Here is a 25,345-nt window from a genome sequence, read left to right on the forward strand (position 1 = left end):
CTCTTGGCAGTCTGTGAGAAAAACATGTGTAATGGATGAAGAGGTAACACATAAAAAGGTTAAAGGTGAAAGACTCTACTACTATAATAATATTAATAAAAATAACAATTCATTAAAAAACAATGCAATAATCAGGGTCCAAGCAAATAATCGACATTAGGACCCACTGTTGCAGAATTCATGAACTGAGGTATTTGTCCCCGTAAGCCGCAGTGGCAAAAGCAGGACACAGCTAAAGAGAATTGCCTCAGCCTTTGAGAAAATACAAAGACTGATGCAAGATGCATGCAGCTATTGAACAACTCAGAGTATATACAAAGTATTAACCATTCATTGAATGAACGACAGTTGAGACATTTCCTATCTGTCTTTTGCATAATGTGACATGTCCAAAATTAAAAATAGGAGATTAAGACCTGGAGATTGGAGATTTAAGATTTAGATATTGAGGAAATGGGAACATAGCAGGGGTAAATGTCTGATTTCCTTGGGATTTAAATTCTGCCAATAGACCTTCAAAGCACTCTGAACAGTTAGAAAACATTGGCTTTTAGCAATCGTGCCACTGCTATCTTGCATTGAACCCAGCAGGCCTCTGTGATGATGATCGAGCCCAGCACCTTCAGGTCTATGAATGGGTTTGCTAATCACAATGTGATGGAAGAGGCACATGACACATTTTCATCTAAAAAATAACATGGCAAGAACCGATTGTGAAAAACAGATAAGGACAGGAATAATAAAGGTAATGTTTGGTAATATCTTTAAAATTGAGAGAGTCATGAATAAGGGAGTTAGAAAATGGTACTGAAAAGTACTGTAGCTTTGTGTGGAAAAGGAATTTTGAAGCTATCTAAATTACCAATGACCAGCTTGGTAGAGGAGTTCAAATGTGCCAAGTTGGTATCACAGTCTGAAAGGATCCAGTAGTCAAGAACACTACTCCAATGATTGACAGGGAAGAAGTGGAATCCGCAAGAAGCGGTTCAACATGAACAAGGAGTGGATATGCAGGGTATGAGCTAGGTGACAGTTGGAAATCCTGGGGTAGGGAGGAGGATTGCAGGAGAGGAGACAGATAATACGTAACTAGCTTTTTTCGTTTTGGTGCTATTGTTGGGGAACATCCCACAGCGGTCAATCCTCTCATTGGGTTTCCATTCAGTTCATTTGCATTAGCTATGCACATTCACTGTGACTCGCACACATCCGATACAATGAATCCGACCGTTTCCGATCACCTTAGTCCTTAATAATTAATTTGGAGGAAGAGTTTTGTGTAAGCTATAATGGACACCCTCCTCTCTGCAGTCAGAATGATCTATGCTATAGTTATTGAGCTATTTACTTTAATAGCTGCTAGAAAGGGAAGGCGCAGAATGACTTGACATATTTTACGCACTCAGATAGCAGAAAATTCCATACACCGCAGACCATACATCTGGGAACAAGCGCAGTCTAGGACGTTTTTTTCATTTGGTGAAGGCACACTTCACTGATCAGCTGTGGGTGGAAAACGTCAGGCTAACCAGTTCAGGATTTGAAGAATTGTGCCAACTGATAGGCCCTGCTGTTTCGCCTGCAAGTGTTTGCTGCCGAAAGCCTGTCCCCACAGACAAGCGCATTGCTATAGCACTTTATACAGTCCAACTCCGAACATAAACATAAACACAAATGTCGCGAAGGGCTCAAATAAACTGTTTCCATCTAGGTTAAGCGCATTAACTAAATGTGAATAACTAGTTGGAACACCTCCCCTGACAAATCAAATTTGTATGTGCATTGGGGAACTTAATGCGCATTGCACGTGTTTCCAACCAGGATTAAATATTCGCATAAAGAAAATGCGCATTAAAACATGGGATGGAGCCCCACCTAGTGTCTCATGCAAATCATCATACCCATCAACCAAACCTAAGCCAACTGCTTAACCATAGAAACTGAGCCGCAGGATACAACACCACACCGCATGCTGAGATCGAAACTACAGATATAATTATTTTATTGTATGATTTTTTATTTTTATTTTATGATTTTATGTTCTGTTTTGTTCTCCTGTGTGTCTCTGTGTGTGTGTGCACTCTTACACCACAGGAAAAACATTCCTTTCTATATCCCTTGCTGAAAAAAAAAATATATAATCATGGAAGCCTATCAGGGTTATATGTCTGGACATCCTGCCCCTACTCGTATGCTGTGGATATTCAAGCATCCCTCTGCCTAATCTCTATCCACAAACGGTTGCAAGAACTTATCATTTTGAAGATCACCACAGACGTTACTGTGAGGTGAAGGGAGACTGGACAGTGACTCTGAACACACTGCAGTCTCAGAGTAGAATATTCTCCAGATCAGAATTCAGACCCAACAACTGGCTTGATTTGAAACAGTGGGGTCAATGGGTTGATGAGAGTTTAACCGAAAGAAAAGACTACCAAAGGTGTAGCTGTGATTGATGGCATCACCTATAACCCCCCTCCCCCTCTGCTCTCCCGCTGACCCCTATCGTTATCACCCATGGCGCACCTCACCCATCGACAACTCAGATTGTGGCGAATCCCTCAATGATTTGAACTCATCTAGGACCCCGTCAAGTCATCTTTTCAGCATTAGACATATCTATTGGCTTCTCTTCTGTGCCTATCACTAAATCCCGCCCCAGATTTGCTTTTGACCCAGTGCTACGATAGCCGCTCCCTCTTCCATCAGGTTGTGGCTGAGTTAGTAACTCGTGTGCACCCTCTTCTTCAAACAATATTAATCATGTGGTAACCTTGATTCGGCTGGCACATTATGATTGCATGATTTGCTTTGTATAGTTGGAACATTTGTGAACACGAGTTCAGTTGCTAACCTGTTCTGTACGTGTGGTTATGTGTTTACTCTGAATCTCCCTTTGTGCTCTTCAGACTTTGTAATAATATGGCTCTCCAGAATGCTGTATATCCTTTTGTATTAAATGGACCTTTGCAACATTTCTTGATAACAGACTGCTGAAAGGAATAATAAACACTGCCATTGTTAACAATTAAATTTTTTTCTGTGAGATTCACATTTTTATAAAATTTCACAAATAAGTCCTATGCAACTGTTCGCATAACTGGGCAATTCCAGTCGCCTTAAAGCAACACTATGCAACAATCGCCACGTTTTGATGTATGCGTTCATGAGCAACTACTTTATGAAATAATCTTCAGAATAATTTTTATGGTATATGGTCATGTGCCTTGCACCAGATCACCTTTCTGTCCCTGATTACAATGACTTTAGTCAGGTGTCAATCATAAAGTTCAGCGTCAACTGACTATGCCTGAAACACTGATGCTCAGGGCCAGGCAGAGCCAGAGGTGGGATGGGCCTAGGGTTGGCAGCTGGATTGATAACTCCCAATCAGCAGCTCTTCATGAAGCCGTCCATCCCATTTTTGCTGCAATATTTATTCTGTGTGTGCATGTTGATGTGTCTTAGCATACCTTTATGTCAGAAATTATCCTCAGAAAACGGAAAACAATAAGCATGTTGATCAGCCGAACCATCTCCCACAAAGACATGAGGCCATGCTTTTCTTTCCTAGGGAAGAACACATCTCTCAAAAATCTCAATAAAGGAAGGCATTGCTGATTTCCACATCAAAATGTTTTGAAATAACACCTACCGGTGACAAAATGGAAGCTTGTATATGGAAAAAATTGAAATCTGGAGCATCTAATATATGACAGAAAAACATCTGATCAGTTTTCTTTGAAGTGTAAAGCTGCATCAAGATTTTTTGTCCAAAGCATCTACTGAGCATCTACTTTCTCATATTAAGATTCCACATCTAGCAATCCAGCTTTATCATACATTTGACAGACTACATACCAAGAGGAACATGGTGAGCACCCCATCAAAGATATTACTTCTGTAGGACAGGTAACCTCTCCACCCAAGAGCGAATATTTTTAGTGCCATCTCCAAAACGTAAAATAAAATAAATAGACAATTGATGACCTGGAAAGTAAAGATTACATTATTACATTGCCTTTACACAAAACACACACAGTCATCAGAGTAATTCACAGACTAAGGGCCTGATTTACTAACAGGATTGCGCCCATTTCAGGCGTAAAATAGCGGCCGTAAACATAAAACGGTATTAACTAAGGAGGCGCATTTGAGTAGAGGCGCATTTTTACGCCTTGTGGGTGTGTTGCGCAACGAGATGGGAGGTTATAAGAAACCTGGGCGTTAAGCTTAACCAGGAAGCGCATTTCCATTGAGTCTGAAAACGTTGATATGGCAGCAGTTATAAGAGCAAGGTGAAGAAAGAAGACAGAGAGAGCACACAGAAAGATTTTTTTCAACTCGTATAACACTGGTCATTATACATTTCCCCACTACGATAGCTGAAATTAAACTTTCCGAACGTAATTGGAGCCATTGATTGCACCCACATGCAAACAGTCCCACCTTCAATCCACGAACACATTTACCGAAACAGAAAGCACACATATTTAATTAATGTCCAGGTCATATGTGATGACCATTACTAACGTGGTAGCCAAATACCCTGGATCTGTCCATGACAGTTTTATCTTCCGGATATATTGTAGTGAACCCATGTCCCTTGTAGAACGTATTAATCTCGCCATGTACACATCTATATTGTTATAATAGACAGTTTATGCATTAATGCCACCAATAGCATATTCTTTATAATCGTGTTCTTCTAAACATCTCGCTGTAGGTGATGGCGGGCAGAGCAACAATATAAACGTGTGCACATTGAATCAGGTTCAGTGATTGAGCGAACGTGAACCAATATATCTATCTCCTCTTCGCAGCACCTTAGTTTTTTCTTCCTCGAATCTCCATGGTGGCGGTAACTTGCAGGCGATTTCTCCCGTCTTTTAACGGTGCGCTAAATAATGATTGCCCAGCGCGGATCTGGTTTGATAAATACCACGGAAAATGCGCAAAAACACAGTGCGTTAATGTGCGCCCTAACGTAGATTAAGCTGCGGTCGCAATGTTATTAAATCAGGCCCTAAATAACATCAATTGGGTGTTGGTCAATACCTCTAAATAATCATCACGTTCAGTAACCGTTTTCTCAGAGTCCAGAACTAAAACAGTCTGTGAGGCAATGGAAATGGTGGAAGAATTACATAGGGAAAATAACAAATATTGAACAGCCATTCAACAAATATACGCCCATATCAACATAAAATGTTTAAATGTATCTTATGTTAATTAAGTATTCAAATGATTCCAATTAGTATTTCAATTTAATTTAATTTATATTTACTCGCATTCATAGTCTATCATTCAGACCAAGACCAAGCAACTTATCACATTCAACCCTAAAACATCTCATTCTATACCACATACTTTAACATGCTCAAGAGGCATTCATGACTCCAATGATTCTATGGCAGTTCAACAACATTAGAGTCAATGGCAGCTCTACTCACACATATGCAGATGACATTGGCCAGAGCTATGGCATTGCCCAACACCGTGACAGAATAGTGACTGATTCCACTTTGCAGGCGCTGTAGGTAAAGCTGACGGTACTCTGGCTTAGGAGGATGCTGAACAGTGGGTATGATAACAGTCAGCTGATTAAAACAGAGACTTTTGAAGTACATTCAAGAACGAACTTCTCTTTGACAAGAATGAATTCGATTTTTTTAAAGCAATAATCATATAAGGACATATCACTGTACATGACTTACCTTTAGACAAGACCTTATCCTAACTCTCCGCAATAGCATGTAGTAACACAAGTCGTCATCAAGAAGGGCAGTAATCATGTTCAGTGCATTAAGACTTCAAATGATGTTTTAAACTTATGTTTCAATTGGCAATAAATCACCAACAGTAGTTCATATGTTTCCTATAACACCACATGACAATTGTAGTCCAATAGGGTTGGCAGCCTGACACCCTCAAAAACTGGGGTTTTTGGTCTGAAAATGTGAATAGTTTGTGTCCAAATACCTGGACGACAACACACACACACACACACACACACACACACACACACACACACACACACACACACACACACCAAAGGAGAAGCTTCACCTCTTTTATCTGATCCTTGTCCAGCTCATCAAACAACCTCTGGAATGCCTGCCCTGTTAGACAGCCATCAGCAGCTATTTTCTAAGAGAGGCAGGAACAAAGAATATGGAAAATATTAATATAAGATAAACATACTGTAGCAGGAACTGTTTGAGCCTTCAGTGATAATTCACCTTTATGATGGCCTATCTGTAGTTAGATAAACATACTGTAGGAGGAACTCTTAAGTGATAGTTCACCTTTATGATGGCCTGTCTGTAGTAACATAAACATACTGTAGCAGAAACTGTGTAGTAATAGTTCACCTTTATGTAGCCTGTCTGTAGTAAGATAAACATACTGTAGCAGGAACTGTGTAGTAATAGTTCACCTTTATGTAGCCTGTCTGTAGTAAGATAAACATACTGTAGCAGGAACTGTTTAGTAATAATAGTTCACCTTCATGATGGCCTGTCTGTAGTAAGATAAACATACTGTAGCAGGAGCTGTTTAGTAATAGTTCACCTTCATGATGGCCTGCCTGTAGTAAGATAAACATACTGTAGCAGGAGCTGTTTGAGTGATAGTTCACCTTTATAATGGCCTTTCTGTAGTACGATCTCATCTGCACCCTCTTCATCACCTCCAGCACAGCTGACACTTGGACTTGCTCACTAAAAAGAGACAACAGCTATCATGTTCACTCAAAACATGTACATCCTGTGTAATATCATTTAGTTGAGTAGTAACTATTATATGTCAGTAGCTAAAAGCTCATATTTACATCATCCAGATAAACAAACACAATATACAGTTGTTGCACACAGAAGCTCTTACAAATGTACACATTAAAACACTTGCTCTAAGAATGATAACTATACAAATGGTTGACAATGAGTCACATAAGTCATTCATGGCGTTTGCAGTTGTCATTTGAAATGGTTGACAATGAGTCACATAAGTCATTCATGGTGTTTGCAGTGTCATTTGAAATGGTTGACAATGACTCACAAAAGTAATTCATGGCGTTTGCAGTGTCATTTGAAATGCTGAAAATTCTGTCTGACATGCCCATATCCCGTGTATTGCCAACCTTTTCGACTCCGAGGCCCAACTTTTCGTATTTGTAACAGCTCGGGGCCCAACAGACACCCTGCTTATTTGAGCTAATCTATATTCCATTAGGATAATTGAATCTATAATTCATTCATAGTAACTAATAAGCGATTGTTATGGGTCACAAAAAGTGTAAAAATGAATAAAAGAAAATCTAACTCTAGATATTGTATTAAAATTGTTTTGTGCACCAGAAAAAACATAAAACCACACAGAGAACTTAGTTGCAGTAGGCCTAAGCATATTTGTGCACAGCAAACAAGCAAGGAAATAAAACCAGAATAGACAAATAGGCTCAAATAATGATTAAATAGGTCAATATAATGATTCAAATAATTGAAATAATGATTTAAATCTGAAATCTGTGGCTGCAATCTATTATAAACATAAATAGCACCAAGCATTCCTGGGCAGTAGTTCAAGTTGGTAGCTCTCCACAGAAAAGCATGTCCTCTTGTTGAATAACACTCCAATGATAACGCACAAAAAACAGCACTAAATCAGCTTTACTGACGTCCGTCGACTCGTCTTAATTGTTTTAAAAGTAACGGGCTGCCTTTCATCCTTTTTTCTTCTAAAGACTTTTCTTCTAAAGACTTAATCTTACAAATTAAATCACTTCAGACAGCGTGTATTTCAGACACTGTATTAACTGGGTTCAATTATTTGATTTCATTTATCTCGGCCACAATAATCTCATAGATTAAAACATTAATTTTGACAGCACACATTAATATTGTTTTCAAATAAAAATCAGTTCTTCTTGAAAAATGTGTGAAAAAAAAAAAACCTGAAACATTTTCGCGGCCCAGTGGATGGTGCTCCACGGCCCACCAATGGAAACCCTGCTCTATAACATATGACTGATGTTTTACTGTACTGACAGGTTCATGTTTGATGTTTATAGAAGCCATCCTCTATAACATATGACTGATGCTATACTGTACTGACAGGCTCATGTTTGATGTTTATAGAAGCCATCCTCTATAACTTAACCTCTGTACAGACATTTTACCTTTTTCAATGTTCAGAGAGCAATACGGTTGGATGTCATACATAGCGGTTACATTAATCTGAATCAAAGTACAATAAAGTTATAAATCACGACTCATCATCAGACCTTTGTTTATCTTACCTCCGGTAATTGGCGGACTTTGTCCGAAAAAAAATGAAAAATTGAATCTCACCGGTCAAATTGTCCCATTGGAATTGCTTAAATCCCGTCCCCCAAACACAATCTGAATTTGAGAAAAGCCCTAATATTTAGGCTTATAAAGAAAATATTATTATTATGTTTTAAAGCAACAGGCTGTTCTGCCGTTTGAAAGTTATTAAATAACATGCATATGCTGCATTTTAAATAAAGCGCAAACCGTCGGTTATAAACAAGGAGAGAACTGAGCGAGAAGGATCAAACATGGCCAAGCAGACTAGCCTTATAAGCTTTTTTCAGAGGCCAAACGCAACTGATGAGGGCGAACCGTCTGATGTGCATGAAACAGTAATACCTGAAGCCATATATGTTCAGAGAAAAGGCAGAAGTGTCTGGCGTTTAGGTCGGAATGGAGGCACGTTCCCTTGGCTAAGGTGCATCAGACATTCATGTTTTGTTTTTTTTCAAATAAACATTAGGCATTCTACACGACATGATTATGTCATTGTTTAAGCTACATAGCCTGCCGTCAGTTTTATTCAATAGGCTAGATATTTGACCGGCTTATCATTAAAATGTCCGGAAAATTAAAACTGAAGTGACCGGCAATTTTTTTTTCTAGCGGAACCTCTCCCACCTGACAGTTTCCTCGATTTCAGCTAGTTAAGCATATTTGCATGAATGTTGCTGAATGAATGAAGTTAGCTGTTAGCTGACGTTAGCGGCACATGCAAGGGCTAGCTAGTGTGTACGTACGTATGTACAAGACAGTCTGGCGGCAGGAGCTGAAGTGCAATTATTTATTAAATTGTGCATTTTTTATTTTAAATTTAAATCTTACAAAAGGATTTTTTATAATTCATGGTTTTATTTTGTGAAAAATACTACTTACATTTTTACAATTATATTTAATATTAATTATTACACCATTAGACCACCATTACATTTTTCCTCTCACGCACCCCCTAGAGGCAGCTCACACACCCCCAGAAGTGCGCGCACCACACTTTGGGAATCCCTGATCTAGACGTTATCTTACTTTTGCTCTCCTGTTAGTTGTTTGGTGTGACCCCGGCCCTGGCAGCAGAGGACCACAAAAGCTGCCTGAACAGCCAAACGCCTCCTGTGAATGGATGTCTGGATGGATATCTATAGGAGACAACAAAAGAGTTCTCTTAACTCAAGCACGGATGCAATTCTCAACAGAAACAAGTGTGCTAGGACAGTAATAGAAGAGCTGAAACAATAGCAAGGCATAATGCTTCAGTTCTATGCTAATGTTTAGCTTTACATGTTTTTTAATCCCCACGATTCAGCCATGTTGCAGATTATCCATGCCTGGGTCTTGTGCGTGCTCAAAAAACATTTTAGTGTTCCTATAAAGTTCTATGAAGTCCTATCAAGGCTCTGTAAATGGCCAACAGAGTGCCTTGAAACGAGCCATACACTACTGAGTCAACAAGTTGCCAAGGGAGCACCGAAGGGGGCTTGGTTATTGAGCTCAAATATCAATAATCTTTTGCCAGCATTGTGAACTGTTCCTTTAAGTTAACTGTTCCTTTCCTGATGTAGTCCTGAAAGTGAGGCCATAGTTATCAATGAAAAGCTCAACCATTATTTTTGTTGTTGATTATTGCAGTGCATCATTTTCTACACTGGGACAGTAACAGAAAAGTTCATAATGGCCTAATGAACTCATAATTAATACATGTATTAGATACTCTTCATCTTCAAAAGAAAGAGACAGAGCTCCATATCAGTACTCACCAGCAGGTACCCCCTAAACTGGTTGTATATAATGGCAGTGAGTAAGTTCATCAGAAAATATGTTCCTGGTGGAAGCAAACCAAAGAAAAATTATATATATACACACACTCACACTCACACACACTTTACTATTACGAAGTTTGGAATGACCCCAAAGAATGGGGTCAAAACTCATATTTTTATCTAACAAATTAATTAAGTAATCATGAGTGAAATCATCATTTTGTGCTTAAAAATGTGCTTTCATCAGAGAATCATTACCCATTACAGCATTTCCCAATACAGCTTCTTCCCTAAGTAGATTTAGCAGAAATTTGGAACGATACTTGGGTCTTCGTCGTTGTGCAAGATAAAAAAGGGTTCAAGTTGAATGCTGTCCACTGTGTATGGCAAGACAATGGAGGTATGGTCAAATGGGGTTGTAGCTTTAGCGACTTCTTTTACTCTGTAGAAATGATATAATTTACATCCCCAGACTAGATCTCCTCTACTGTGCTTGAGCGATGATGTCACCTCAACTTAAATTAGTCTGTTCTGTATTTTCCATCTTCAATCTTCCAGCCATGTTCTGTTTTCTTTGAACACTTCCACAGCCTCTTTAACGCTGACTATGACTGATGTTTTTACAGTCCCCTCCACAACCACTGGAACCTTTATAACGCTGACTATGACTGATGTTTTTACAGTCCCCTCCACAACCACTGGAACCTTTATAACGCTGACTATGACTGATGTTTTACAGTCCCCTCCACAATCATTGGAACCCATGGTAAAGATGAGTAAAAGGGTTGTTAGACTTAGGCGTTTTCATAACCTCACATAATATGATTACAACTCAACAACCCCCTGCAAGATAGTTTGCATAGCACTAGGCCACAGCCATCAAGGTGGCACCTGGCCTTTTGTCTATGTTGATGGGCCATCAGACCTGGTTCCCGGCTTATCAGGGTCGGCACCCGTCAGATTCGGAGTCTACAACCCCTAAACTATCAATTTATGCAAAAAAATTGCATTAGTACCTTATGTGACACCTATCCTGGGGTTCTACCTGACTATAAGCTAGATATCCCCTTTTGACCTCCAGACACACCCATTCTCTCCCCAAAACCCATAAATGAATTCCACAGTATAAATGTGTGTACAATGTGTGTAATGACAAGAAGAAGCAAGGAGACCGACTCCTCAGCATCAGACGTGCCTTGCTTGTGCTGTATGGAGCTGACCGTGGCTTGTGACTAAATAAACACATTCTTTCTCTAAGCCGTCTTCTACAAGTCTGTTATTCTGAACAAGCTAACTTGAACCAAGCGTGGGCATCAGACGAATTCGCCAGAGGACAGCACAATCTTTCAGGGTCATAAGAAATTAATAATAATGTTTGGTGAATTAGCTTAATTCCACACTGAAAAAAATTCAACCTTTAACTCTCTTACCTTTAACTTTTGTCTCTCATCAGCAAACCACTTGGGCCACAATTACTGGCACCCCTAGAAATTCTTATAAACGAAATGCAACAGAAGAATTTTTTCCATTTTCATTTCCAATTTTAATGTGTGTGTTTCAAGAAGTAATCCACAACTTCCTGTATCACTAGGTTAAAAATATGAGGTGAGACAGAAGCAAACCTCCCCAATATGGGAAAGATAAGGGAACACATGAACCAAAGGAAAGCATATCAGAAAAAAAGCCTTTCCTGTCATTTAACCACAAACGTAACGCTAAACACTACTGGGACTTTAACTCGAACCATGTTCTATGGTCATATGAACCGATAAGTAAGGGAAAATGTATTGTCCGGAGGTCATTATACAAAATTATTATATGGCAACGACAGTACGAGCATTCTGATTGGCTAATGGGTAGTCATGCCAGCCGCGTATTGACGTTCTAGCCGGTCTGCGGTCTGATAAGTATTCTTATTGCACACCCCATCAATCTTAAAAATGAGTGATACCATGTACCAAGTACTAAACATTACATCCTTAAAAATTAGCGATATATCAACAGCCATGAGCATGTATTGATAGAATCAGGACTCCTATTATGAAATTATCTGAGAACAGGAAACCAGTTGAATGTCGTGGTAACATGATAGTTGATGACAGTTGAAGAATAAAGACTCAAGAATTCGCGAACATTTTGATATCGGGTAATACTTTATAGGACTTCAGAAGCAGCGAAAATGTGTTATTGAAAGTGATGATACTATGTGAAGTACTATGTCATGGAGACGGCGGCGCGTCTAGACGCAGCGACCACTCACTCTTCCGAAAATACGGTGTTTTTGTTTATTTAATAAGTGTTTGTCCAAAAGTGTAGTGTTCGTCTCGTCTGTCTGCGTCGGATTATAAGTACAGTACAACAGGCTCTGTTAGATATCTGCAAGAGCAAGATCTACAACGTGTTGGATACTACAACAGAGACAACCATTAAGGAGCTCGGATTACTTCGCCAGTCCATGATTACATCGGACCTGACTGCGACTACAGCTCCGATAAAGAGACGTCGGAAACGGTGTGCAAGGAGACAGAAGGAAAGGGGGAAAGCGCGGAGGTATCCGAGCCAGGCTAGCGGCTAGCCCAACTCGCCCAGCCATACCATCCATACCATCCATCATCATGGCTAACGTACGCTCCTTGGACAACAAACTAGACCACATACGACTGCTGAGGTCAGCGAATCAGACAGTGAGTAACTGCTGTGTGCTTGTTTTCACTGAAACATGGCTAAATGACAACATGCCCAACTCCGCATTACATCTCGAGCAGCTTACATGCTATCGAGCAGACAGAGCCCACGATAACGGATGTAAACAACGCGGTGGAGGAGTTTGTGTTTACATACGTGACGGTGGTGCCAGGACGCTGTGATTGTATGCAGACACTGTTCACCACTGGCGGAGTTTATGATCATGAAGTGCCGTCCTTTCTATCTGCCGAGAGAATTTACTGCGGTTCTGCTAATAGCGGCATATATCCCTCCAACCTCCAGCAGCGGTGACAGGAATGAGGCACTTAGTGAACTTTATCAGGCCATCAGCGAACAACAGACAGCACACCCAGATGGATTTACTATCGTTGCTGGAGATTTTAACCATGCTGATCTTAAGACTGTCCTACCAAAATTTCATCAGCATGTCAATTTCCCAACCAGGGAGAAAAACACTTTGGACTTGGTCTATACCTCATACAAAGGAGCATACAAGGCTTCCCCCCTCCCCCACATTGGACTTTCTGACCACCTCGCTGTTATGCTAATGCCAGCATATAGGCCCAGAGTGAAAGTGGAAAAAGCGGTCCGGAAAGAGATTACAGTGTGGCCGGATGGATCAAGGTGTGCACTTCAGGACTGTCTTGCGACAACAGACTGGGACATGTTCAAGCAAGCAGCCACACACAACAACCACATTGACAATGAGGAGCTTACAGACACTGTTTGCTCTTACATCCGCAAATGCACAGATGATGTGACCCACACAAAGACCATCATCACTCGGGCTAACAAGAAGCCATGGCTGACAGGAGCTGTCCATCAGCTGCTGAGGGCCAGGGACAAAGCCTTCAGAGCCAGGGATAGGATTGGCCTAAGAACAGCGAGAGCCAGCCTGTCCCGTGGCATCAGAACAGCAAAACAGGACTTCACAAACAAGATAACGAACCACTTCAAGGACAGCAGAGACACGCGCAGCCTGTTGCAGGGCATCCAGACCATCACAGACTACAAGCCTGCATCACAGACCTGCGACGATAACATCTCTCTGCTCAACGACCTCAACAGCTTCTTTGCACGGTTCAAAGCAACCAACAACACAAGCCCACAGAAAACTCCACCGCCCCCCCACGACCAGGCTCTGTACCTGTCTGCAGAAAGTGTGAAGAGGGCACTCTCCACTATCAACCCCCGAAAAGCAAAAGGCCCAGACAACATCCCAGGCCGTGTATTGAGGGACTGCGCAGAGGAGCTTAAGGATATCTTCACGGATATCTTCAACACTTCAAGTCAAGCTGCTGTTCCATCACATTTCAAGACCTCCATCATCATACCTGTGCCAAAGAAACCGGCTCCATCCTGCTTCAATGACTATCGCCCTGTGGCACTGACCCCCATCATAATGAAATGCTTTGAACGGCTAGTCATGTCACACATCAAGTCCATCCTCCCCCCCACCCTGGACCCCTTTCAGTTTGCATACCGGGCCAAACGGAGGACGCAATCTGCTCTGCTCTCCACCCAGCCCTCACCCACCTGGAAAAAGCAGACTCACATGTGAGAATGCTTTTCATAGACTTTAGTTCAGCTTTTAACACTATAATACCACAACATCTCATCTATAAACTGGACCAGCTGGGGCTCAACACCTCCCTTTGCAATTGGGTGTTAGACTACCTCAGTGAGCGGCCACAAGCAGTACGGGTCGGCAACAAAATCTCCAGCAGCATCACACTGAGCACAGGGGCCCCACAAGGCTGTGTGCTCAGTCCCCTGCTCTTCACCCTGTTGACAAACGACTGCACACCAACCTACAGCACCAACCACATGGTGAAATTTGTGGACGACACAACTCTGGTGGGTCTCATCACCAAGAACGATGAGACCCACTACAGGAAGGAGGTCAACCTCTTGACCACGTGGTGCAAAGACAACAACCTCCTGCTGAATGTCAGCAAAACAAGGGAGATTGTGGTTGACTTCAGGAGAAGCCACACTGAACACCCACCACTGACCATCGATGGTGCTGCTGTGGAGCGAGTGAGCAGCACCAAATTCCTGGGGGTGCACATCAGTGAGGACCTCTCCTGGGCCACCAACTCTGCATCACTGGCGAAGAAAGCCCAGCGGCGCCTCTACTTCCTCCGCAAGCTCAAGAGAGCGAAAGCACCGACACCAATACTGAGAACTTTCTACCAGGGCACCATTGAGAGCATCCTGTCCAGCTGCATCACTGTGTGGGGCAGCAGCTGCACTGTACACAGCAGAAAAGCACTGCAACGCATAATGAACACAGCTGCTAAGATCATTGGTGCCTCACTCCCTTCCCTGCAGGACACATACACCACCCGGCTCACACGAAAAGCCACCTCAATTGCGAGTGACACCAGCCACCCCGCACACAGCCTGTTTAGCCTACTACCCTCTGGAAGAAGATACAGGACCCTCCGTTGCCGCACCACCAGACTCAGCAACAGCTTCATTCACCAAGTTGTCAGGACACTAAACTCTCTCCCCTCACTCCTCCCAGCCATATCCAAATTCCCCCACCCCCCCTAAAATCACTCAGGACTCTGTAACAATCTGCTTCTGCACTTTTATCACTTATGGTAACACCACTCACTGTACCAAATTGCCCTTTTTTTGCACTACATAACCTCACTTTATGTAACTTGTGCTGCTATATGTTTATCTGTATGTTCTACTTGTATTATGTAATGTCTTGTCTGTATGTTTGTATGTCCTCTCTGTTGTGCCTGTGCACTTATATGTTTCACCGTAGGAGAGTGGGAAACGTTTTTTCGAATACTTTGTATGTCTTGACATTTGAAGTAATTGACAAATAAAGCTACTTTGACTTTGATGATGAAGACTTGACTACTACAGTTTGAAAACCTTGTGTTTAACTGTAAATTAAAGCCATTTAAGCTGAGCCCTGTTGTCCGTTTTCTATTGATCATTGTAACTTGAAGTTAGCAAGTCATTGTTTGCTAGGCAACACCTGAAACACTGTGTCGTGAGAAGACTTGAGAGCTGAACAAAACGACATGATTTCTAATTACAATTACCATTTATTTTCAAAATGAAAAGAGCTTTAACTGTCTAAGGTCTATATCCCTCGTCCGGGATATTTTTATTTTTTTGTCAAAAACTGTTTTAAGCTCCGCGAGTTTTCGTCTTAGAGACATAAAAAGAACAACCACGGAAACATTGAACCCTTTTCTTTTATAATATATACAGTTCAACATTTTAAAATAAATAAGCACTTTGTCAGGGGAATAGAACTGATGTGTTGCACTTTCTAGTATCTGAGTGGGGTTTCTGCTGCTAAGGACCCACCCATTAGCAAATGACAGCTATTCATATGATAAGGGGATGGTGATTCAGTGATCTCCATTGGTTCATGGTGTGGCAAGATTCACTCCGGGGGTTTTGGGTCACAAAGACATTCTAGGGCCATTAGGATATTGCCTTTGTCTTTGCGAGAGGTGTCACAGGTTTGTTCACACCAACTCATCAATATGCATTTGTAGGGGCACAGATTTAGGAATGGCACAGGACACTCTGAAATTATAAATATGTGGTAGTGAAACAAGACATCCTTTCTGAATGCTAAACTAACATGTGTTTAGCCAACACCTATGTTTACAAGGCTCAGAAATAAAAAGTCTTGTGAATAAATCTTTACAATGTGTTTTTGTACAAAGTCTGAGCACCTCTGAAACAAGGTTTTTCCAAGGGTATGTTTACATTTGATTTAAATTAAACTTTTTTTCACTACATTCCTTTTACTTACATGATATTATTGCTGAGGTCTTCTAGAATAGAATCATATATTCCATTTGTGCATCAATGTTTTGAGTTAAGCAAAATGTACAAAGACATCAAGGCATGTCAGACAACTTAGAAAAGTCTAAAAGGCCTTGGACCTTAGAGTGTTAATGCCATATAATAAACAACTTACTAACCTCGACCGTTCGGTCATGCAGGTATATCAGACTTCGGCCCGCAACATCAACCTCGCTACGCTCGGTCGATACCTTACGGCCTCTGTCTGATATTTACCTGCATGACCTCACTCTCGGCCAGTAAGTAGTTAATAAATCCCGACGGGGGGAACAACACCCTGACACACAGAAGGGATTTATTTTTTGGATAATTACCGACGGACAATACATTATCCCGCTAAAACGATAGAAGACATTCCTCCAACATACCTCTTTTTAATGATTGAATTGCCGTTTCATGATTCCCGTTTAGAAAGAAATAGTTCTTCAAGCAAATAGAACTTTGAAGTTTCAGGTGTTGCGTAGCAACCCATTACTTGCTGACATCAAATTACAACGAGTCTGTGACGTTAAATGACCGTACTACTTGCGGAATGATATGAAATATGTGAATTAGATGCACAAAACCCATTGCCAATAACAGCGGTCAATATCATTTCACAGCGGTGAGGGGTTTATTTTCCCGATAATGACGATTCCCGATAGTTTCATTTTCTCTCTTTAGAACACAGCTGCTCAACTGTCAGCTGAAACTCCATTGAGCTGGGTTGATAAATCACCGGACTACTTGCAGAGTGCTACGAAAGACGTGAATACGAGGCAAAAAGGCCACTTTCCTTGACAGCGGTCATTATGCATAGCAACGGTCAATTATCGAAAAATAATTGTTGGGAAGCCCCGTTCAAGTGAATGGAGCATTCTAAAGCACTAAGAAGAGCCTTGTAATAACAGGAAACATTCACCGGCGAACGTTGGGATGGCCCATCCAAATCAACAGTACTTTTTGGAACATTCTGAAGAGCCGTATAATAATATAATTTAACCAGAAACATAACGCTAAACACTTCTGGGACATCAACTCAAACCATATTTTATGGTCATATGAACCGATAATATAATTTAACCACAAACGTAACGCTAAACACTACTGGGACTTTAACTCATACATGTTCTATGGTCAGATTAGACAATAATATCATTTTTGATACGACTTCAGTCCTTGCAAAATGCTCCTGTTGGTGCCTGACAAAGCCTAGACTATCAATACACAACACTCCTATTTTAGCCTCCATTAACTTGCTCCCAGTGAGATTATTGATGGAAAATTGAAATTATTTGATTAACTCTAATGGCAAGGCAACCCATTTAACCCTCAAGACATTCTGGTTATTTGCAGACACTTTGATGAAAATACCCTAAAAAAAATCAAAATAATAATACAAATAAATAATTCAATTCAAATAAGGATACAAAAATGTCCAGAACTATCCAAAGAATCAGACATCTGGAGGGAGAGAGTTGGTACAACATACATCACTGCCTTGAAAGGAAATATACCAAACTCCCCTTCACAGTGAAAGCTGTTTATTTGTTGCCATTTTGCAGCACTGGTGTTGGGAATGGGAATGATGGGGGAATGGGAGTCAATATCATACAGCAAAGTTGCATCGTTTACCTATCGCCTGCTGACCTAGTAACATTAACGCTGCTGCCATGGCTCGTGTGGGAATGATGAAAGATTCTCATCTTCTAGAAAGGCAAGAAGGAGAAGGGACATCTCCCCCTTCATAAACTACATGCAAGTGGTTGGATGACTTTGAACCAAAGACCGTCTTTTAATTGGGGAGTTCAAAGACAAAGACAATGTATTTCAAAAATCAAACTAAGAATAATATAATCCAGGTAACAAATGTCTTGTAATGCATGCTGTGTAGGATTGAAGTTATCAAAATGATAAAGGATTTTGCTCTCCCATGTACACCACACTGATTAGCCTCTTCATTATCTTATGGTTTTTAGTAACCTGGCTAGTGTGCTTTTGGATGTTTTGGCAACTGCTTGAGCTGTCAATCCTTACTTTGCCGAAAAGCTTTTATTTAAGACTGGATGTAATGTGGGACTTCGTGTCTGTCAATTACTCTTACCAAATTAGATACATCTGCAAAACCTTATTTTATTGCTGTTCTTTTTGCACTTAAGCAATATCTGGCACAAGCCAACCTTTCTCTCTAATATTAAAGAAGAGAAAGAGAGAGGCACTTGGACCTGTCAGTGGTTGGGATGCTACCCCCTGTACCACAGCTATCCCACACTATCTAACAGCACTATATCAATCAATCCCATGAATATGGAACTGAACACTCTGTTAGCATGGACATGAGGTGGGATGTGCTCGTGCTCAATATCTAACAGCACTATATCAATGAATAATATGAAGATGGAACTGAACACTCTGTTAGCATGGACATGAGGTGGGATAGCCTAGTGCTCAATATCTAACAGCACTAAATCAATCAATCACATGAAGATGGAACTGAACATCTATTAGCATGGACATGATGTGGGATAACACTATGTTAGCATGGACATGAGGTGGGATGTGCTCGTGCTCAATATCTAACAGCACCATATCAATGAATAATATGAGGATGGAACTGAACACTCTGTTAGCATGGACATGATGTGGGATAACACTATGTTAGCATGAACATGAGGTGGGATGAGCTAGTGCTGCCTTCTGTGCCCGGACTCAGAACTGAGGCATTATGTCTGCTACAGTCTAATCAGAAAATATATTATTTTGAAAATAAGGTGTTATTTATATTGATTTATATTTATTAGGTGAAGATCTAAAATGATAGATATTGACCATCTGATTTAGCTTAAAAACCATATGTCAATATATTAATACAATACCAATAGTGTGGTCTCAGGAGTGTGTAGGTGTCTTTACATTTGAGGTGAAATCCCCAAGAGGGATTGCAATACATTTGTAAAACTATTGTTTTCAATGTCCATGTGGATGTAAAAATTCCCCACAATAAGCACTTTATCAGTGTTAATAACCAGGGTGGGTAAGAAGTCGAAATCCTTTTAGTGGCAGAGGCTTTGCATAGTGTCACAGGCATGACTGGTTGTGTGCTTTTTTCACTTTCGGTGTATAAATCCTTTGAAGTCCTCATACTTGGTCTTTAATCTAGGTTTCCTCAAGACATGGATTTAAGTTTGAGAGGTAAATCCACAGCCTGTACTGTGAGGCACAAGACGGGGATGGAGGGCGATTTATCTGCCTTTAGCCTTGCTTCAGTCAGACAAAGTATTTGATTGCTATGGCACAGGTGAGTAAAACAGATTATTGGACTACTGTTACCACTGTCTCTGGAAGTTTTCCCTTTGTACACAACAAATGCGCAACCTGGGTCACACCTGCTTCGGAAAAGGTGGAACAATTTCACTGCAAAACCGACGTGGACTCGTTTTACCGGTTTGACCCGAAACTCCAACATTTCCCATATGAATGCACATTCACAAGAGGGAAAAGCACACCTCGTCACTGTGCTGTCCTGTGGGACGCAGAATGAGTTGTTTTTGTGGATGATTCATACATACTCTGCCATGTTTTCAGGAGCACGTTGTGATGAAATGACGCTTAAAATGGCTAATGTGCTGCTAATATATCTGCCCCTCTGACAACAAGACTGTGGCTGGACTAGATGTGGGCTCCAATAACAGAGATATAAGTGATATCATTAAATTATGTATAACTCCACTGGTAATGACAGTGAAATATAGTTTTTCAAAAGGGGCACTGGCCAATTTTTTTAAAGATCATTTCACATATGACAAAAGGTTCAAGAAAGTTGAACTCATACTAACCAAATACACTGAAGAGAATGAAGAAGATGGAATATCCTCTGTTTCGAGAGTACGCTGGAATCATCACTGTTGGAGTAAGATCACACAGCTGAGTACAGAAAAGAGAGCAGCAGACAGTGAGGCATTCTTGCATGTGAAGCGGACGCACACACACACACACACACACACACACACACACACACACACACACAAAGTGGGCAAAGTGACTGTACCGTCTGGATTGTTTGCAGTAGTGAGGAGCACTAGTAATGACGAGAGAGCCTGTGGCAGGTCTCTGAAGTAGGTTTCCCACTCTCCATTGTGCTCTGGGTTCTGTCCAGTGGACGGAGAAGTAAGAGGACATATACTTTAACAGTTGAAATAGGGTTGACACCTTAGTAGTGTCTTTAAAGGATGGGCTAAGACAATATTATGATGGATTGACATGCACATTATGGCGTCTAGTTTCAGAGCGAAAACAGCAGGCGGATACAAAAGATATTTATTTTATAAAGATATTTTTATTTTATTTGGTCTTTAATATTTAAGGGTAACCACAGTGGTGGACAGTAACAAAGGAGATGTAATTCGTTCCTGTACTTAAGTAACAAATAGATGTATCTGTACTTTACTCAAGTATATTTATTAGTTTGATCGAAGTTTGAATCAAAGCAGCGTTGAATTAGTTACAATGCTGCTGCAGCATCTTGAGGATGTTTTATTCTCATGTCTGCTTATGCCTAACGCTACATAAATGAAAGAAGTGATGGAAGAAATGGCTGACACTTCCTTGCCTGAACACCCTTGGCCTTATTTGGGCGAACTTTTTGAATTGGAAGAAAGGAAGAAGGACTTTTTTTATTTTAAGTGACTTCTCTGCCTGCCTAAGCACAATACAATATCCTCTTTCAAGAATTCGCCCTCCAATTTAAAGAAACATGTTGAGGTAATTCATTTTTATTCTGGTAGGTTTGATGACTAGCAACTAAATTATTCTAAATATAACCTTCATTGTCTGCATTGTTTGTTAGACTAAAATAGTTAACTAGCAGCTATACGCTAGCATAGCTTGTATCACACTGCTCTCCTTTGAGATGGAATATCCGATTCAATCCAGTAGGCTACATGGAAATGCTATTTAGTACCGTTTCACTGCTGCTCGTAGAATATGTACCTGCATACTGAAATGGAAAATACTGAAATTGGTAGGGGGGCACACTTTTGAGTGTTTGTGATTCTAGCCAGGATGTTTGCGCACCCACTTAGCTAAGCAAGCTAGTGTTATAGCCACTAGAGGCTATACCACTGTTGTCAAGATGAATGCAGTTTGACCAAAATAAATTGTGACATACAGATACAGACATACAGATGTGATATAGTTAAGGAGTATATCCACATTTTTTATAATTAAATGTGGAAATAAAAGTCAAATGAAATAATTGTTCTCTAGTGCTGTTTTTCTTACCTAATGGCAATAGATAGCTTTCAATGTTTTGTGATTATATTCTTTTTAATAGACAAATGTAAGACACTATTTAAACAGTGGCATTAGTATTTTCACCTTATATCAGTTGATTGAGCAGGAGCTTTGATGTTAAAATGATAAAAGGCAATTAGAACATCAAGGTACTTTTACTTTTTATACTTAAGTACATATGAAGGCAAATACTTTTATACTTCTACTCAAGTGGAAATTTAAAGTGCATACTTTCACTTTTACTGAAGTAATATTTTACACAAGGTATCTATACTTTCACTTAAGTACGTAGTAAGTGTACTTCGTCCACCACTGGGTACCCATAATCCTCAGCAGTGCAGGAAGGATCCACATCCTCGCTCAGAAGTCGAGTGGTCTCGCGCAATGGTGACAGAAGATCCTAAACTGTTTGGATATAATCTCCATTCACCAAAGTTTTATTTATTTAAGAAATAAGGTTCGAGAGGCAGTACTGTATTGTGAATAATGTACTTGTTCGAGGGTGTTTTTAGGCCCGACGCGCAGCTATTAAATTATAAATGGTAAGCTGCCTTTCAGCACAAAGAAGTTGTAGCCACCAAACATTGTGTATCGCATTTCAGTAGCCTACAGAAAATAGTCCCCCTTTGTGTGGCTGTTGCTATGCAACAGACAAACAGCATTGGGAACATCACGTCTGTTAGCCTAGAGCCAAAAGTTAGTTGATTATTAGCTAGGAGATTGACATTGATCTCGCACTATTTTATTCATTCACATTGTTCATTTTATAAAGTTGCCATTAAAATAACAAAAATGACAATGGGACACTTTCAACTTTGTTTATATTTGTTACCTCCAGCAAGGAGGTTATGCGATCGGGTCCGTTAATTTATTTATTTATTTATTTGTCCGTTTGTCTGTCTGTGGACAAGATTTCTCAGAAACTACTGGGCGGATCTTTCTGAAATTTTCACAAGAGGTGGATCTTGCTCCTGGAACATCCCCATTACAATTTCAGATTTCAGGATGATCCGGATCTGGAGCAATCCGAGATTTCTGACCTACAGCAAGGGTTGACGTTGATAGTGTTTAGACTAATACACGATCTTTCTCTCAATGTCCCAATACGATATTGATCCTAACATTGCTTTGCGTGACTAACTAAACGTATGTGATACGTTGTCACTGTAATCGAAAACTGTGCATTGGGATCAAGCAAGTGCTTGATACAAGATTTACACTGAGTTTTGGGTGTATACGTCACTTTGTGAATACAACGTCGTTGAAACGCAGTACTGGAAGATTTTGTCTTCAGAATGGAAGAAATTGTGTTCTAGTTTTTGCTACTTCAGGGGTCCCAGTATGCGAAACAAATCAAACGTAGATTGATTAACTAATCATGCCGTGATCAAAATCCCGAAGTGAATCACAGTGACGAAAGCAGAAAACTGAGTGGCAGAAACGAAGTAGAAGTCAAGATTCACCAGAAACAACAGCGAGGAGACAGGAGTAAGACAGACTGAAGAAACAGAAACAGCGGAATTAACGGACCCTTGCTGGAGGTCAGAAATCTCGTTTATATTGATTTGGATATCGCCACTAACTGCCTCAATGAGGGAGGCGTGTGAGAGCAACCTTATACTTATTAGCAGCGAGGCTAGCTAGCTACTATGTGTTTCGATGGATTTTTGGTCTAAGCGTTAGCAGCCACCTACAAATAATATTCGAGAGCTTCAGTTAAGACTTACAATACTCTGCAACATTCGCGTAGCACATAAACAACTAACTGAGTCAATGTAGACATAGAAAAGTCGTGTAGATAGCTTAATTCACATTAAATATTTCCCACTAACAGGCTCCCAACACGCCGCCATCTTGGTTCAATTTCGAATCTACTGTTATTTTTGAGTGCGCACTGATATGGAACGCTCAGGTAAATGTAAACAGGTCGTACAGAACCTTTATCGTAGAATAAAGCACACCCCGTGACTTACTCTCAAACAATCAGAATGCTTGATTTCATCTACCCGTGTTATAATAATCTTTATCCTTGGCTGAGTCTACTTAGTTTACACTGGTATTATGTTATTCCATTTTCTAGGAGAAGCCATGTGAAACGTTTTTTTGTTTTGTTTTTGGAAGTCTAGGTTTATATTGGTTTCACTTATTTGCCACATGATGTACAGTGTGGAGAAAGGATGGTACATGCAGTGTCTGTGTGGAGTATCTTCAGAGATGGTAGGACAGCCATTGGTCAGGCAATATTATGCAAAATACAACATGCTTTGAAGAATGCACCAACCTATATCATAGGTATATTGTAGATGATCCGTCTGCTCAGTCCAAACATATGAAACACATTTTCAGCATCCCATGTCCTCTCTACGACAGACCTAGCCTTTGACACTGTTGTGTGGCATAGCCCCATTATTCATGTGTAAAATGGATACCCATGTCAGCCTACCTAGTTTGGCATTGTTCTTCATAACCATACGCACATATACTCATATTAGGCAAACCAGCTCTGCCCCCTCACTTTGTCTATTTTCTTCCCCTACTAGTCTAGAGTGTCTCTGCTGTGGGAGCTGCTGTAGTATCTCCACCTGATCTAATGTAGAAACACTCTGCCTGCACCCCAACCCCACCACTCTGCCATACATCTTATCCACTATTCCCGTTCTATCTCTACCTCTCTACCCGGCTGACTCCAAGCAGATGAGCCAACTTACACCCCCACCCACAGGGAAGTGTTGGCTGAGCTTCTGCTGCCAAACTAGGTGTCTATGGGTGATGTACAGTACCTTGCGTAAGTATTCACCCCCTTGGATGTTTTACCCTTTTATTGCTTTTATAAATCAATCATGGTCAATATAAGTCAATATCTTTCATGTCAAAGTGAAAACAGATTTCTACACAGTGATGTAAATTAAATAAAAAATATGTAATGAAAATAAGTGATTCACATAAGTATTCACCCCCTTTAAAATAGACTGACCTAATTCAACAGAGGTCCAGCCAATTGGTGAAATGGGGATCAGTGTGCAGTGAATGTGTCTCAAGTGATTGTAGTATAACAACTCCTGTGTCTGGAAGGTCCATTCACTGGTCAGTATTCATTAATCAGTATTCCTGGCTACTGTTACACCATGAAGACTAGGGCTGTAACGATATTGGATCGAACCGAGAAATCGCGACACTCTGGGCCACGAACCTGCATCGCGATGCGAGGAGGCAGAACCGCGACATGCCCTCAAAAAGTTTGGTTCCCTAGTAAAGGCGGCTGCTTGCTTCAGCGTTGGGGTTAATTGTTGCACAAAATGTACTCAGTGCAGTTCATGCTCCCAAAGGTTGCGCGTGTTGTCATGAGCCTGCCATTTGCTTGGCAGATAGAAAGCTGTTTCCCTAACAGAAAGTCTGAAGCTTGAAGTTCTTTTCAAACCTTTGCTTGGGTAG

At 40.6% G+C, this 25,345-nt stretch overlaps 1 protein-coding gene across 1 annotated transcript in view; it reads right to left on the reverse strand.

Annotated features, from left to right (window-relative positions):
* The window catches only part of LOC308374829 (two pore channel protein 2-like), a 76,396-nt gene that overhangs the window by 34,369 nt on the left and 16,682 nt on the right, over positions 1–25,345 (reverse strand). Inside the window, exons 8-18 of the mRNA XM_080850773.1 lie at positions 20,670–20,769; positions 20,458–20,523; positions 10,085–10,149; positions 9,357–9,466; positions 6,641–6,722; positions 6,070–6,150; positions 5,454–5,573; positions 5,059–5,115; positions 3,862–3,990; positions 3,656–3,705; positions 3,474–3,570 (exon numbers count right to left, since the gene is read on the reverse strand). Of these exons, the coding sequence (XP_080706899.1) occupies positions 3,474–3,570; positions 3,656–3,705; positions 3,862–3,990; positions 5,059–5,115; positions 5,454–5,573; positions 6,070–6,150; positions 6,641–6,722; positions 9,357–9,466; positions 10,085–10,149; positions 20,458–20,523; positions 20,670–20,769 (957 nt within the window). The remainder of the gene's footprint in view (positions 1–3,473; positions 3,571–3,655; positions 3,706–3,861; positions 3,991–5,058; positions 5,116–5,453; positions 5,574–6,069; positions 6,151–6,640; positions 6,723–9,356; positions 9,467–10,084; positions 10,150–20,457; positions 20,524–20,669; positions 20,770–25,345) is intronic.

Source organism: Sprattus sprattus, assembly GCF_963457725.1.
Source record: "Sprattus sprattus genome assembly, chromosome: 13".
In the NCBI taxonomy this organism is placed as follows: domain Eukaryota; kingdom Metazoa; phylum Chordata; class Actinopteri; order Clupeiformes; family Clupeidae; genus Sprattus; species Sprattus sprattus.